Here is a 17325-nt window from a genome sequence, read left to right on the forward strand (position 1 = left end):
TTGGATCATTTATATTAAGTCTCAAAGGAGAAAATCAGTAAAACTTACTCCTGGAGCCAATCCAACAGAGATTTCTCATTTTACCACCTATATTGGTCCAGTTTCTCCAGAGAAACAGAACCAGTATAATGTGTGTGTGTGTGTGTGTGTCTGTGTGTGTGTGTCTGTCTGTCTGTCTGTGTGTATGAGAGAGAGAGGGTGAGGGAGAGAGAGAAAGAGAGAGATTCATTCATTTTAAGGAATTGGTTCATGAGATTGTGGAGGTTGGGAAATTGATATTCTGCAGGGCAGGCCAGCAGGCTGACTTGATGTTACATCTCAAGTCTGAAGTCATTCTGGAAGCAGAATTCCCTCCTCCTCAGAGGAGGTCAGTCTTTTTTCTCCCAAGGTCTTCAACTGATTAGAGGAGGCCCACCCACATTATGGAGGGTAATCTGCTTTACTCAGAGTCTACTGATTTAATTGTTAATCTCATCTAAAAAGCACCTTCACAGCAATATCTAGATTAGTGTTTGACCAAATATCTGGGTGCTGTGGCCCAGCCAAATTGATACATGAAATTAACCCTCATACCACCTATACTATTTTTTTCACAAGGGAACATAACCAAATTCTCTGAAAACTCTAATGAGCTAAGAAGAACATCATCCTTTAGTCCATAGGCTTTGTGTGGATCATGGAATGGTTGAAAGGGCAATAACAGTGCATAATAGCAGGGACAGCTTAATGCTGATTAGTCTTTCTTTCCCTCAATGCTTAGGATAATACCTGTTAGATAACAAGTTAAGTGTTTCAGTTGTCCTCATTGGTTGTAATTTTTTCCCCTGGTTGTTGTGAAAATAGTCACATTTCTTATCATCTGATGTGCAGAACATGATTATTTTTAATGCTGGGCACATTTTAGGAAAATCCTATAAAGGTACTGAGATATGGAAAGACTTTCATAAACTTTATTGCCTCCCATGAATGGAATGACAGACTCTAACAGGTGGCCACGTGATTGCCTGTAGGGTAGATTCCTTCACACCTGCAGTGGTTTTCATACCATGATGCCTGCCCAGTGACCCATCACTCAGGACCAGACTGGGAGATAAAGGGAAAGCTTGTTTGCCCTCAGTGCACTGTAGGATGGCCAGGAGCTCACTTGGAAGGAACCATAGAAGCCATGGGTGCCGCACCTGGAGAGGCCACTTTACCAGGAGATGGTGGCTCGAACTGCTGGTGCCATAGTTCTCACCCCTCACCTGTCATCAGCTCCCCATCTTGTGATTCCTAGGCTTCCTGCCCAGCCAATACCACTGTGATCTGGGACTCAGACTTGGGGCTGGCTGACTCCCAAACCCATGCTCTTCTTGTGTGCCCCAAAACATGTGGGTTAAACAGAGGGGAGTGATCCTGGAAGAGAAATCCTCAAGGTAGATTTCTGCCATTGCCAGAGAACAAAGGACCTGGCTGTGGGCAGAGCACACACCCATCTGTGGACTTTGTGCTTCAAGATTTACCCCCTCCATCGGGAGAGGCTGGAATTTCTAAGTTGTGTCCCTGACATCAGTTGTCTATGTATATTCTGTCCCCTTACCTGTAACACTGAGGTTCCATGAGGGTGGTGTCCGTTAGTGACTAAATTCTCAGGGAGTCCAGGAAGAGGGAGGGAATAGGACTGGTCCTCAATTCTACATAAAGTACAAGAGCCTTGTGGATGCTGCTGGAAAGCTGTGGGCTGCAGGGTCAGAGCCACCTCCCCAGGAGGCAATGACCATGCCACCAGGAATTGAAACTGGAGCTCCACTCCCCTTTCTTTGTTCTCTCACTGTTTTTTCTGCCCCAGGACTCTTGATGCTGCTGCTGTTGACATTGGGAGCTTCAGCCCAGAACAGTAGAGGTGAGTCTGCCCAGACTTAGTGACATAAGCTAAGGAGAGCATGCTAGGGTCTGGGTTCTGCACCAAGGGGGAAAGGAGGCTTATTCTCCAAGTGAAGCTCCAAGATAGTCTTCTGGAGATAATAGAAACTGTTTCTTTCTCCATAAATGTCCAGTCTTCTGTCCTTTCCTCTTCTGATGGCAGCCATCCATTCCCTGCCTTCCCCTGCTCTACTCATGGACCCTTAGCTGGCAGCTGGCTTCATCCATTCCTTGAAACTTCTGGCTATGGTCTCCATCCCCACTGCTAGTTCCCCCACACCTGTCCTCACTGGTGACCTCTGAACTCTCCATGGGTCAATGCCATCATGTGTCACTGTTCTCCAGGATTCAGTTCTTTGGGGAGATTTTTACCAGTCCCTTGGAGAATTGTGATGGTACAGGGGCTTGGGGTGATGGAGAGGCATGGAGATGTGGGGGGAGACAGGAAGGGGACCCTCAGTCTTGAGAGCAGCACACAGCACTTCATCAAGGAAAAGAGAGAGGTGACAGGACAGGGGGAGTACGAGGGAAATGGACAATCAGGTTTTCATGATCAATAAGTAGAGTGTTGAGAGCTTACACAGCAGAGCTGGGCTACGTGGGTTCAAAGTCCAGCTCACCACTAATTACATCTGACATGTAGGAAATTATTTCTCCTCTCTATGCCTCAGTTTGCTTGTCTGTAAATTGGGGACAATCATTGTACCTACCCCCCATGGATGGAGTGAGATTTAAAATTCACGTGTGTGAAGAACAGGTAAAGACTAGTACAGAGCAGTCTGTCAAACACAAGTTATTATCATGGTCACTACTGTGATTACTGTGATGATTCTCATAGCACAAGGAAAGGGGAGAGTAATGGAAGCAACAGGAGGGAAGAAACACCCAGAGCCTAGAAGCTCAGCCACTCCACCTGGCATGAGCTCACCAGGAACTCCTGCCCCCTCAGGGTCATAGTTTCCCAATTTAAATTTCCTCCAACTGTGCACAGATTTCCCTTTTTCCCACATATTCACCAACAGTTGTTATTTCTTGTCTTTTTTATAACAGCCATTCTAACAGGTATGAGATGATACCTCATTGTGGTTTTGATTTGCATTTCCCTGGTGATTACTAGTGTTGAGTACATTTTCATGTACCTCTTGGCCGTTTGGATGTCTTCTTTGGAAAAATGTATATTCAGATCCTCTACCCATCTTTAAATTTATTAATAATAATCTTTAGAGGGTTTTTTTTTGCTATTGAGTTGTATGAATTCTTTATATATTTTGGAAGTTAATCCTTTATGAGATAATATGGTTTGCAAATATTTTCTCCCAAATTGTAGATTGCCTTTTCATTTTGTTGATGCTTTCCCTTGCTGTACAGAAGTTTTTAGTTTGCTATGGTCCCACTTATCTATTTTTGCTTTTGTTGCCTTTGCTTTTGGTGTCAAGTCCAAAAAATCATTGCCTACACCAAGGTCAAAAAGCTCACTCCCTGTTTTCTTCTATGAATTTTATGGTTTCAGGGTAGCATCATTTTTTAAATTATCAAATTTAAGCTCAAAAAGATTGAGTGACTTATCCAAAGTCTTACAACTAATAAAATGGTAGAAGCATGTCCAGGCATAAAGCTAGGGGGGTTTTAAGTATTGGTGAGGATGTAGAGAAAAAGGAACCCTCATGCACTGTTAGTGGGAATGTAAATTGGTACAGCCACTCTGGGAAACAGTATGGAGGTTCCTCAAAAAATTAAAAATAGAAATACTATATGATCCAGTAATTTCACTACTGGGTATTTACCCAAAGAAAACAAAAACACTAATTCAAAAAGATATACGCACCCCTAACTTTTATTGCAGCATTATTTACAATGCCCAAGATATGGAAGCAACTCAAGTGTTCATCCATAGATGAAATGATAAATAAGATGTGGCATCCATCTGCAATGGAATATTACTCACCCATAAAAAAAAGATCTTGCCATCTGCAACAACATGAATGGACCTAGAAGGCTTAATAGCAAGTGCGGTAAGTCAGTCTGAGAAAGACAAATACCATATGATTTCACATATATGTGGAATCTAAAATATAAAACAAACAAAGCCAGACTCCAAATACAGAGAGCAAACTGGTGGTTGCCAGAGGGAAGGTGGCAGGGGGATGGGCAAAATAGATAAAGGGGATTAGGAGGTACAAACTTCCAGCTATAAAATAAATAAGTCACAGAGGTGAGAAGCACAGCATGGGGAATATAGTCAATAATACTGTAATAATATTGTCTGGTGACAATTGATGTCTACACTCATCACGGTGAGCACTGAGTAATGTTTAGAACAGGTAAATCATTATGTTATACATCTGAAACTAATATAACACTGTATGTTAATTATACTTCGATGAAAATATATTTTAAAAAAGAAAGAAAACATTTCTAAAGTCTTTTATATTTGAGTATATTTGACACACAATGTTACATTAGTTTCAGATATACAACATAATGATTTGACAAATTTATACATTATGCTATGTTCACCACAAGTGTAGCTGCCATTGAATCAACACATTGCTGTTACAATAGCATTGACTATATTCCTTATGCTATGCCTTTTCTTCCCATGACTTATTCATTCCATAATGGATAGCCTGTATTTCCCACTCCCCTTCACCCAACCCCCAGCCCCCCTCTCCTCTGGCAACCATCAGTTTGTTCTCTGTACTTATAGGTCTGATTCTGCTTTTTGTTTGTTTTATTCATTTGCAGTTTTTTTTAGATTCCATTTATGAGTAATATCATATGGTATTTGTCTTTCTCAATCTTATTTCACTTAACATAATAACCTCTAGGTCCATCCATATTGTCTCAAACAGCACAATCTCATCCTTTTTATGGCTCTGTAATATTCCATTCTGCATATACCACATCTCCCTTATCCACTCATCTGTTGACGGACACTCAATTTGCTTCCATATCTTGGCTATTGTAAATAGTGCTGCAATAAAAAACAATAAAAAAAAAACTTTGTAAGCTAAAGAGCACTATGCACAAATAAGATAGTATTGTTTAGTACTATTTAAATCATTTATTTTTATGTACTATACAGTGGCTAACTGAACATAATAAAAAAAGAAAATTAATTTCAAAGATGACTATTATTATGTATTAAATTTACTGTTGAAGATTAAAAATATAATTTAAACCATAAATAAATTTAACCAAAAAAATCATTTATTTTGCCCATGAAATAATTTTTTAAGTATACAAAAACAAACTTTCAGGGCACCTGGGTGGCTCAGTCAGTTGAGCTTCTGACTCTTGATTTCAGCTCAGGTCATGATCTCGGGGTCCTAGGATAGAGGCCCAAGTCAGGCTCCCTGCTCAGCAGGGAGTCAGCTTGTCTCCCTCTCCTTTTGCCCCTCCCTCTGCTCTCTCTCTCTCTCTCAAATAAAATCATCTTTAAAAGAACTTTCACAATCCAGGAATTAAGTTATACTACATATCTGCTTAAGAAATTATACAAAATTAGAAGTGTATTTTTAAAATTCTGTTATATATGAATATCTTTTCAAAACATTTAAATAAAGTTAACATAATTTTAACCTAAAAAGAAATAAGTCAATCAGAGAAACACAATTATCATATGGTTTCACTCATATGTGGAACATAAGGAATAGTGTAGAGGATAATAGGGAAAGGGAGGGAAAACTGAATGGGAAGAAATCATTGAGGGAGACAAACCATATGAGACTCTTGACTCCAGGAAACAAACAGGGTTGCCGAAAGGGAGGTGGGTGGGGGGATGGGGTAACTGGGTGATGGAAATTAAAGAGGGCATATGATACGATAAATAAATAAATAAATAAATACTAATAATGGATTGATGAAATAACCTTAACTTTAAAACAACACAGTTGTTAAACTATGCTGAAAAAGAAAAAGAGGAAGGAAGGAAGGAAGGAGAGAGAGAGAGAAAGAAGAAAGAAAGAAAGAAAGAAAGAAAGAAAGAAAGAAAGAAAGAAAGAAAGAAAGAAAGGAAGAAAGAAAGAAAAGAAAGAAAGAAAGAAAGAAAGAAAGAAAAGAAAGAAAGAAAGAAGAAAGAAAGAAAGGAAGGAAGAAAGAAAGAAAGGAAGGAAGAAAGAAAGAAAGAAGGAAGGAAGGAAGGAAGGAAAGAAAGAAAGAAAGAAAGAAAGAAAGAAAGGAAGGAAGGAAGGAAGGAAGGAAGGAAGGAAGGAAGGAAGGAAGGAAGGAAGGAAGGAAGGAAGGAAGGAAGGAAGGAATTTCAACCTCATAAAGAAAATCAACTATTTTTCTCAAATCAGAGAAACAAAAATTGGGGCACCTGGGTGGCTCAGTCAGTTGAGCATCTGCCTTCAGCTCAGGTCATGATCCCAAGGTCCTGGGATTGAGCACCGCGTCCGGCTCCCTGCTCAGCGGGGAGCCTGCTTCTCCTTCTCCCTCTCCCTCTGCCTGCTGCCCACCCCCCAGGGGGATTTTAAAATCTTTAAAAAAACAAAAATTGTTTTCCCTTTAAGATGAAAATAAATACAACTTGAATAAAGGAAGCTGGAACTAAAGTTTGCTTTAAAAAACATTTTATAATGACACTGAAGAGGTTTTTCTTAATCTTTTTTTTTATGTTATATTAATCACCATACATCATTAGTTTTTGATGTAGTGTTCCATGATTCATTGTTTGCGTATAACACCCAGTGCACCATTCAATACGTGCCCTCTTTAATACCTATCACCAGGCTAACCCATCCCCCCACCCCCCTCCCCTCTAGAACCCTCAGTTTGTTTCTCAGAGTCCATAGTCTCTCATGGTTTGTGTCCCCCTCCGGTTGCTCCCCCCTTCATTTTTCCCTTCCTACTATCATCTTCTTTTTTTTAACATATAATGTATTATTTGTTTCAGAGGTACAGGTCTGTGATTCAACAGTCTTACACAATTCACAGCGCTCACCATAGCACACACCCTCCCCAATATCTATCACCCAGCCACCCCATCCCTCCCACCCCCACCACTCCAGCAACCCTCAGTTTGTTTCCTGAGATTAAGAATTCCTCATATCACTGAGGTCATATGATACATGTCTTTCTCTGATTGACTTATTTCGCTCAGCATAATACCCTCTAGTTCCATCCACATTGTTGCAAATGGCAAGATTTCATTCTTTTTGATGGCTGCAGAATATTCCATTGTATATATATACCACATCTTCTTTATCCATTCATCTGTTGATGGACATCTTGGCTCTTTCCATAGTTTGGCTATTGTGGACAAGAGGTTTTTATTCAACAAAATAGGATCATAAAAGAAAATTCTAATACTTAAAAATGGTTAAGATGGAAAATTTTGTTGTGTGCCTTTTACCACAATAAGAAAATAGGGAAAAGTGGGAAAATATACAGTTTTTACACCAAGAAATACTTTCATGTACTCAAAATAGTCTTAGATGCATATATATTGGTAAGCAAAGGAAAAATTCCTAATATGTTTAAAAAGATAAGAAAAAAAGACCTCAAAATTTACCAGTAGTCTGTGTAGTGGACTTATGGGTGATTTTCTATGTTTTCATTTTTTTACATTTTCTTTGTCCTTCTAAGTAGCTGTGTGTCATTTAATATTTGAGGGAAAGTAAATCTACCATGGAAGAAAAGGTGGTGTTCTGACTCCTGCCCAGCCCCTCCATGCCAGAGAGGTATCCCTAGCAGATCCCCCTGCATTTGTGTATCTGTCTCATGGAGACTCGTGGCTGGGTGAGCATGGCAAGGAGCCCTGCTGATGGTGTGCCTGGATCCCAGCTCCTTCCTGGGAGCACGCCTGTCAGGTTGAGGATTTCTCATCATCATGTCTTCCTCTCCCACATGCCTCATTCCCACCTGTCTCCCACTTGACTCCACCCCACCCAACAACCTTGAAGGCAGGTGTCCAACCATTGCCACCCTCTGAGAAGAGAGGAGGACAGTCCCATTGCCCAGATGGGGGTGAACACAAATGTGTCAAGTGTGCGTCTTCCCACATCCTGTCATGTCCTGGTGCTGACACCCACAGCCTGGACCTGGGGCCTTAGAAGGGATGTCCACAAGTTCAGGTAGGAAACTCTGCTCTGGGGGACCCAGTTGCCTGCCCTGACTCAGCAGGATGTCGTGAGTCCTTTTAAGCTCTAAAAGTCTTTGGTCCCCTGATTAGCATGTACATATTCTTCCCTGCATTTTGATGCATTCTTGTCTTGCTGGCTCTTATTAAACTGTTATTTTTAGCCAGTGATGTGTAGCCCCTGCTCTATGGGTCCCTGAGCTACTCAAAAGGACCTGGTTCATGGGACTCTTTCCTCTCAGGTTTAGAACAGGAGGCCAGGAAGCCACCCTGCAATGACTCAGCTATTAGCAGCTTCCTGTTGCTTCTTCATTTCCCATCTATTATGGGCTCTAATTAAAGGGAATTCCCCCAGAGACATCCTGAGGCATCTGGAAAAGGATTGACATTGGGATTTGAGGAAGTGCTTAATGAGGATTGTGAGGTGTACTTGGACCACTGTGAGAAAAGTGGGTAGAAACCATCAATGGGCGGGGGCTTGACCATCTGCTTCCATCCTTGGGGGTGAATGATGAGTATCACCCTGGACAGCCCCTAGGCCATGACTCCCTCCACTGCCTCAGCATCGAGGGCGGCCTTCCATGCCCTGACTAGAGCCTACCCCAGGTCTCCAATGGTGCCAACAGGACCACAGGGGAGGGTCTGGAGCCTGACTTAGTGCCTCTGTTTTTTTCACAAGGCCTGCAGAAAGGGGTGCAGACCTCCTTCCTGCCCCCATCATGGCACAGCAGAGTGTCTGAATCTAGGTGCCCTCAGGCCCAACCAGAGAGCAGAGATGAGCAGAACAGTGAGCAGGCGTTTGGAGCAGCTGGCTCCAGCTCAGACCTGCCCCAGGTGTACCACCTGGCACCTGAATCCATCCAGACTTCACTGTGGGGTCAGGCGGCAGACCAGGGCCTCTGACCTGGGGGAACTTACTCCTTTGGGAAGTGATCCTTTATCTTGTTGTATTCCAGACATTAACATGTGTGAACAACCCTTGAGAAGGTCCTGTGCAGCCTACGCTGACTGCCAGGGCATGGATGGCGGGTACTGCATGTGTGGCCCGGGACAGGAGCTCATTTCTGAGACAGTGTTCAGGAATGAGAGTGAGAATATGTGTCAAGGTAAGAATGGCTTTGCACCTTCCATCTCCCCATCCATGAGGTCTGGGGTCACTCAGCTCACTTTCTCCAAGCATCAGAGAGATGTTCTGGGCACCGACCTGTGTCCTATCCTTCTCCAGACCCCAAGGCTCAGATCCCTCTGCAGAGTGCCACTCACACAATTTTGGAACGTCTCCCTTGCCATGTGGCACTTTATTTTCAGAAAACAGAGGGGTGGCATCCAGGATACTTCACAAGCTCACAGTGCAATATCGGTTTCTTCTGCTTCATCAATGGCAGCCAGGATGAGACCTTCCCTACCTCCCCGGAATCCACACAAGCTCGGCCACACCAGGATGGACCCAGGAACCCTGTCCAGAAATGTGGGAAGGGGAGAGATTCAAGGGTAGGCCCACCTTCCCTGGCCATCCCTGCCCCTGGCCAATAACCCCACCTGGAGAAGGCTCCTCCCGGCACAGTGAACTGGCTTCTTGGCCTCCCAGCTCTAATTCCCCATGCAAGGCTCTGCCCTGAACCTCCCCAATAATTTTAGTTTATAGGCCTGTGGGCAACTCGGATGACCGGGACCAGGAAGATGTTGTGTGGGGCTGGGCAGAGTGATGTGGACCACCCTACACACACACTCTAAAATTTAGGTGAATGGAAGATGCTGCCATCTGGACTGGATATAAAGAGAGGGGACCATTGTCAGAGGCCTGACCTTCTTCCAAGGAGGTCAGTCCAGGCCCCACGTTGACCCAGACCATCAGGGACAGAAGATGGAGGCCGAGCCCCATTCAGCTGGGCCCAGTGTGTGCATTCCTGGTGGGAGGCCAAGGGCCAAGAAGACAGAAACATCTGCCACTTCTTGCCCATCAGCACCTGCTCCCCTCTCCAACCACCCTGCCCTCACCCACTGCTGGCCTTGCTCAGATGCGGATTCTCACCACTTCCTGCCAGTCCAGGGGATGCCTTCACAGGGATCCAAAAAGGCAACTTCACTATCCCAAGGCTGCCTGACTGGATGTCAGCCCCATTGTCTACCACAGCCCTGGTTCCCACTGTCCAGGTGACCCTGCCTGTCCAGCATCACTTTCATTCTCTTGACTCTTTCCCTCAAGCCCCTTAAAGGGCCTGGCTCAGGTGTGGGTCTTGTCCATCTCCATGGAGCTGGAGTCTCAGAGTTAGCATGGATGGGAGCATGCTCTCCTGCCAGGACAACGGAGATGCCAAAGGTTATGCAGGCAGTGAGAATCCACCTGGGGAAAGTCAGGACAAAGGCCATAGCTGGGAGTCATGATAGGTCCTGGTTGGGAATGCAGCATTTCCCCTGCACGCGGTTCCCAGGAAGGCCCACCCTGGACTTGTTCAAGTCTTCAGGTTGGGACTCAGGTGGCTGTGACATCCCCACCCCATCTGGGAGCCACCCAGGTAAGCTGAGGGCACCAGGCTTGACAGATTGAGAGGGCTTGGGCCACTTCCATCCACATCTGGACAACAGACCATCTGGCCACACTATTATCCCATAGGATGCTCCATGTGAAATAGAAAAAGCACCCATTCACCATGGAGGAGAGAACTGGCCTTCTCCAAGCAGATTTCTGCTATTGCCATAGAACAAAGAACCTGCATATGGGCAAGACACATGGATTGGAAGAGTTTCTCCTTCAAGATTTACTCCCCTCGGAGGGAGAGACAAACCATGAGAGACTATGGACTCTGAGAAACAAACCGAGGGTTTTTGGGGGGGGAGGGGGGATGGGTTAGCCTGGTGATGGGTATTAAGGAGGGCACGTACTGCATGGAACACTGGGTGTTATATGAAAACAATGAAGCATGGATCACTACATCAAAAACTAATGATGTATCGTATGGTGACTAACATAACATAATAAAATAAAATTTAAAAAAATAAATAAATAAAAATTAAAAAAAAACAGATTTACTCCCCTCCTTTGGGAGAGGTTGGAGTTTCTACGTTGTGTCCCTGACATCAGCTGTCTGTGTATACTCTGTCCCCTCACCTGTAGCACCGGGGTTCCATGAAGCCTGTGGTTATCCTTGACTGACTTCTTGGGGAGTCCAGGGAGATGGAGAGGACAGGCTGAGTCTTGGTTCTGTGTGCAGTATAGGAGCCTCCTGGAGCCTGCTGGAAAGCCATGGGCTGCAGGCAGAACCACTCCCCAGAAGGCAATGACCATGCAGACATGGGTTGAAACTGGAACTTGACTCTCCTCTCTTTTTCATCTGTTTTTCTGTCCCAGGGATCTTAGTGCTGCTACTGTTGACACTGGGACCTGTACGGAAACTGAAAGGTGAGTCTGCCCAGCCAGCCCCATTGGTGACATAAGCTGGGGAGTGCATGCTGGGGTCTGGGTTTTCTCACCAACAAGGGGTAGGGAAGGGAGCTTATTCCACAAGTAAGTCTCACAGGTGGTCGTCTGGGTATCCAAGAAGCTGTTTCCTCCTCCCTAAATGTCCAGAGTTTTCTGAGCTCTTCCAATGGCAGCTATACCTTCCCTACCCTCCCTTGCTCTATTCCTGGACCCCCAACTGGCAGCTGGCTCCCTCCATTTCTTGAGCCTTCTGACTGTGGTCTTTGTCCCCACAGCCTCTGCCCCCACAGACTGTGCTCAGTGGTGCCCTCCGAAATCCACGTGTGTCAATGCCACTGCCTGTCGCTGCTCCCCAGGGTTCAGTTCTTCATCCGGGGAGATCTTCACCAGCCTGTTGGAGAGTTGTGATGGTACAAGGGCTTGGGGTGGTGGAGAGGCACGGAGACGGAGGGGGGAGATGGTGGAGCATCCCAAGCCCTCAGCCTCACTGAGAGCAGCACCCAGCACTTCATCAAGGAAAAGAGAGAGGTGACAAGGCAGGGGGAGTATGAGGGAAGCAGACAATCAGGTTTTCATGATCAGTAGGTAGAGTGTTGAGAACTTACACAGCAAAGCTGAGCAATGTGGGTTCAAAGTCCAGCTCACCACTGATTACATCTGACATGTAGGAAATTATTTCTCCTCTCTATGCTTCAGTTTGCTTGTCTGTAAACTGGGGACAATCATTGTACCTACCCCCCATGGATGGAGTGAGATTTAAAATTCACGTGTGTGAAGAACAGGTGAAGACTAGTACAGAACAGACTGTCAGACACAAGTTATTATCATGGTCACTACTGTTATTACTGTGATGATTCTCATAGCACAAGGAAAGGGGAGAGTAATGGAAGCAGTTAAGAGGAAGCAACAGAGCCTGGAAGCTCAGGGTCTTCTAGCATAAGCTCACTGGGAACTCCTGCCCCCTCATGGTCATTGTTTCCCACCTCGCTCCTCACAGTAGCCCCATGAGGCAAGCAGAGCTAGCACGGTTTTTATTTTCCACCTACACCCATTTTGCCCACCCCCACCAATTCCTCCCCACCTCCAGCACCCACTCATCTCTTCTATGAGTTCTGTTTTGTTTGTTTTTAGATTCCACATATAAGTGAAATCATATGTCATTTATCCTTTTCTCTCCATCATATCTCACTTAGCATAATGCCCTCAAGATCCATCTGTGTTGTTGCAAATGGCCAGATTGCCTTCTGTTTTATGGCCGAGTGATATTCCCCTGTATACATACACCACTTTTCATCATCTATTCATGCACTGATAGAAACAGGTTGTTTCCTTATCTTGCTTGTTATAAATGCTGTGATGAACATGAGGATGCAGATATCTTTCCAAGTTAGTGTTTTTGTTTCCTTCAAATAAATACCCAGAGTGGAATTGCTGGATCATATAGTAGTTCCATTTTTAATTTTTTGAGGAAACTCCAGATTTTTTCTCACAGTGGCTGCACTAATTTGCATTCCCTCCAACAGGGAGCAAGGTTCCCTTTTTCCCACATCCTCACCAATACTTGCTATTCCCTATCTTTTTTATAATAGCCCTTCCAACAGGTGTGAGGTGAAATCACATGGTTTGGATTCGCATTTCCCTGATGATGAGTGATGTTGGGTACCTTTTCATACACCTGTTGGCCATTTGGATGTCTTCTTTGGAAAATGTCTATTCAGATCCTATGCCCATTTTTAAATTGGATTGTTTAGGTTTTTTCTATTGTGTTGAATGAGTTCTTTATATTTTTTGGATGTTAATCACTTCTCAGATATATGATTTGCAAATATTTTCTCCTAAATTACAGATCACCTTTTCATTGTGTTGATGGTTGCCTTGACTTACAAAATCTTTTTAGTTTGGCGTATTCCCACTTCTTTTTTTTTTTTTTAACTTTATTTTATTATGTTAGTCACCATACAATATATCATTAGTTTTTTGTTTGTTTGTTTTGTTTTAATTTACATTTATTTCACTGAATACTCTTGGCAATGAGAATTTTTCATATTTTTTTTGTGGAAAGAGCCAAGATGTCCATCGACAGTGAATGGATAATGAAGATGTATATATACGCAATGGAATATTATGCAGCCATCAAAAGGAATGAAATTTTGCCATCATTAGTTTTTGATGTGGGGATCCACGATTCATTGTTTTCATACAACACCCAAAGCTCCATGCAGTACGTGCCCTCCTTAATACCCATCACCAGGCTAACCCATCCCCCCACCCCTCTCCCCTCTAAAACCCTCAGTTTGTTTCTCAGAGTCCATAGTCTCTCGTGATTTATCTCTCCCTCTGATTCCCCCCCCTTCATTTTTTCCTTCCTTCTCCTAATGTCCTCCATGCTATTCCTTATGTTCCACAAATAAGTGAAACCATATGATAACTGACTTTCTCTGCTCGACTTATTTCACTTAGCATAATCTCCTCCAGTCCCATCCATGTTGATGTAAAAGTTGGGTATTCATCCTTTCTGATGGCTGAGTAATATTCCATTGTATATATGGACCACATCTTCTTTATCCATTCATCTGTTGAAGGGCATCTCTGCTCTTTCCACAGTTTGGCTATTGCAGGCATTGCTGCTATGAACATTGGGGTGCATATGGCCCTTTTCACTACATCTGTATCTTTGGGGTAAATACCCAGTAGTGCAATTGCTGGGTCATAGGGTAGCTCCATTTTTAATTTTCTGAGGCACCTCCACACTGTTTTCCAAAGTGGCTGTACCAACTTGCATTCCCACCAACAGTGTAAGAGGGTTCCCCTTTCTCCACAACCTCTCCAACATTTGTTGTTTCTTTCCCTGTCCATTTTTGCTGTTCTAACTGGTGTAAGGTGGTATCTCAATGTGGTTTTGATTTGAATTTCCCTGATGGCTAATGATGATGAACATTTTTTCATGTGTCTGTTAGCCATTTGTATGTCATCTTCAGAGAAGTGTCTTCATGTCTTCTGCCTATTTTTTGACTTGATTATTTGTTTTTTGGGTATTGAGTTTGAGTTCTTTATAGATCTTGGATACCAGCCTTTTATCTGTAGTGTCATTTGCAAATATCTTCTCCCATTCTGTGGGTTGCCTCCTTGTTTTGTTGAATGTTTCCTTTGCTGTGCAGAAGCTTTTTATCTAGATGAAGTCCCAAAAGTTCATATTTGCTTTTGTTTCACCTGCCTTTGGAGATGTATCTTGAAAGAAGTTGCTGTGGCCGATGTCAAAGAGGTTATTGCCTATGTTTTCCTCTAGGATTTTGATGGATTCCTGTCTCACATTGAGGTCTCTCATCCCTCTTGAGTTTATCTTTGTGTGTGGTGTTAGAGAATGGCCAAGTTTCATTCTTCTGCATGTAGCTGTCCAATTTTCCCAGCACCATTTGTTGAAGAGACTGTCTTTTCCATTGCATATTTTTTCCTGCTTTGTTGAAGATTATTTGACCATAGAGTTGGGGGTCCATATCTGGGCTCTCTATTCTGTTCCATTGGTCTATATGTCTGTTTTTGTGCCAGTACCATGCTGTCTTGGTGATCCTTGCTTTGTAATGTAGCTTGAAATCAGGCAACGTGATGCCCCCAACTTTGTTTTTCTTTTTCAACATTTCCTTGGTGATTTGGGGTCTTTTTTGATTCCATACAAATTTTAGGATTGTTTGTTCCAGCACTTTGAAGAATGTCATTGGAATTTATCTTTGCTTTTTGGAGTCAAATCCAAAAAATCTGTGCTGAGACCAATTTCAAAGACCTTATCCCCTGTGTTTTTTTCTATAATTTTATAGATTCATTTTTTTAAATTATCATAACTGGGATCAAAGAGATTGATTTATCCAAAGTCACAGTTAATAATGTTGTAGAACCTAGACCAAGGTCTAAGACAAAAGAGTTCTTATTCTTCAACAATGCAAGATCACAAAAGAAATTTATATGACTTAAGTATGGTTAACATGGTAAATTTTATATTATGGGCATTTTACCACAATAAAAAAATTAGTAGGGAAAAGGGGAAATAAACAATTTTCACACCAAGAAATATTCTTCATCTAATCATCTTAGATGCATATTTATTAATAATAAGGGAAGATGTTCCTAGTATGTTTGAAAAGCTGAGGAAAAAAATATCCTAAATCTTCTAGTAGTCCATATATAGTGGACTTACAGTTGATTTTCTTTGTTCTCCTTTTTCACATTTTCTTTGTTTTCTAAGATCCATGTGTCATTTAGTACTTGGGGAAAAGATGTTATCAGATGAAAAAAAAAAGTTGTTGTGACTATTAGCCAGCTTTGGTGCATTTGCATGTGTGTCTCATGGAGACTCGTGGCTGGGTGAACATGGCAAGGAGATCCTACTGCTAATATAACTGGATCCCAGCTCCTTTCTGGGAGCACATCTGTCTGGTTGAGGAGTTTCCTGTCCTCATGCCTTCCACACCTTGCACCTCATTCTCCACTGACCCCCACTCAACTCCACCCCATCCCACAACCTTGAAGACAGGCCATTGCCACCATCTGAGAAGAGAGGAGGGCAGTCCCATTGTCCAGATGGGGGCAAACATGAATGTGTCAGATGTGCATCTTCCCACATCTGGTTGTGTCCTGGTGTTGACACCCACAGCCTGAGCCTGGAGCCTTAGAAGGGAAGTCCAAGGTGCAGAGAAGAAACTCTGAATGTATTGAAATGCATAGGACCAAATATTCTGTCCCTGCATTTTGATTCATTCTTGTGTCCATGGTTCTTATAAAATTGTTGTTATTTTTAGCCAACAGTGTCCAGCCTCTGCTCTATGAGTTCCTGAGCTACTCAAAGAGGACCTAGCTAATGGAAATCTTTCCTCTCATGTTTAAAGAACCGGGAGAGATAAGATGCCAGATAATATCCCCAATGACTCAGCTGTGAGACACTTCTTGTAGCTTCTTCATTTCACATCCCCAACGTCTCTGACAAGAGGGGACTTCCTTCAGGAGTGGAGATAGTAGGACTCCCACAGAGACATCTTTGGGCATCTTAAAAATGCCAGACATGGGCACCTTTGGGGACCAGGTGATGAAGACTGTGGGGTGAACTTGGGCCACTGTGAGTAATGGGAGGTGGAGCCTGTCAATGGGCAGGGGCCTGATCACCTGGTTTTATCCTCAGGTGTGAAAGAGTGTTACTCTGGACAGACTCCAGCCATGACTCCCTTCACTGACTCAGCATTGAGAGTGGCCTTCAGTGCCACGGTCACCCTGACTGGAGCCCACCCCCAGGTCCCCACTAGTGCAACCAGAAACTCAGTGCCTCTGTCCACCCCACAAGGCCTGCAGAAGGGGATGCAGACCTCCTTCCAGCCCCCACGATGGCACAGCAGAGTGTCTGAATCTAGGTGCCCTTAGTCCCAGCCAGAGAGCAGAGATGCAGAACAGTGAGCAGGCATTTGGAGCAGCTGGCTCCAGCTCAGACCTGCCCCAGGAATACCACCTGCAAGCTGAGTTCTCTACAGTCCTGTTGGCCGAGTCAGGCTGGAGGCCAGCGCCTCTGCCCTATGGGAACTCATATCTTTGGGAGGTGACCCTTTGCCCTGTTGTGTTCCAGACATCAATGAGTGTGGACCACCCTCGGCAGTGTCCTGTGGAAAATTCGCAGACTGCTGGAATACAGAGGGCAGCTACTACTGTACATGCAGCCCAGGATTCAAGCTTGCTTCTGGGGCAAGAACGTTCAGGGATGAGAGTGAGAACACATGTCAAGGTAAGAATTGATTTGTGTCTTCCATCTCCTCGTCCACAAGGTTTGGAGTCACTTAGCTCACTTTCTCCAGGCATCAGAGAACATCCTCAGCACCTACCCAGGCACCCATACCTCTTTGAACTCCAAGGCTCAGAACCCTCTGTAGAAGGTCACTTCTGAAAG

The 17325-nt window shown here is 43.8% G+C and overlaps 1 protein-coding gene across 2 annotated transcripts in view; it reads left to right on the forward strand.

The window, feature by feature from the left end:
• Positions 1–17325, forward strand: part of LOC118535416 (adhesion G protein-coupled receptor E2-like) — a 37981-nt gene that overhangs the window by 293 nt on the left and 20363 nt on the right. Inside the window, exons 2-6 of one of the 2 annotated variants that reach the window (XM_036091753.2) lie at positions 1829–1882; positions 8941–9090; positions 11334–11384; positions 11681–11815; positions 17008–17163. In XM_036091753.2, the coding sequence (XP_035947646.2) occupies positions 1829–1882; positions 8941–9090; positions 11334–11384; positions 11681–11815; positions 17008–17163 (546 nt within the window). The remainder of the gene's footprint in view (positions 1–1828; positions 1883–8940; positions 9091–11333; positions 11385–11680; positions 11816–17007; positions 17164–17325) is intronic. The other variant, XM_036091754.2, reaches the window with a different exon arrangement.

This window comes from Halichoerus grypus, chromosome 1, assembly GCF_964656455.1.
Source record: "Halichoerus grypus chromosome 1, mHalGry1.hap1.1, whole genome shotgun sequence".
Classification (NCBI taxonomy): Eukaryota; Metazoa; Chordata; class Mammalia; order Carnivora; family Phocidae; genus Halichoerus; species Halichoerus grypus.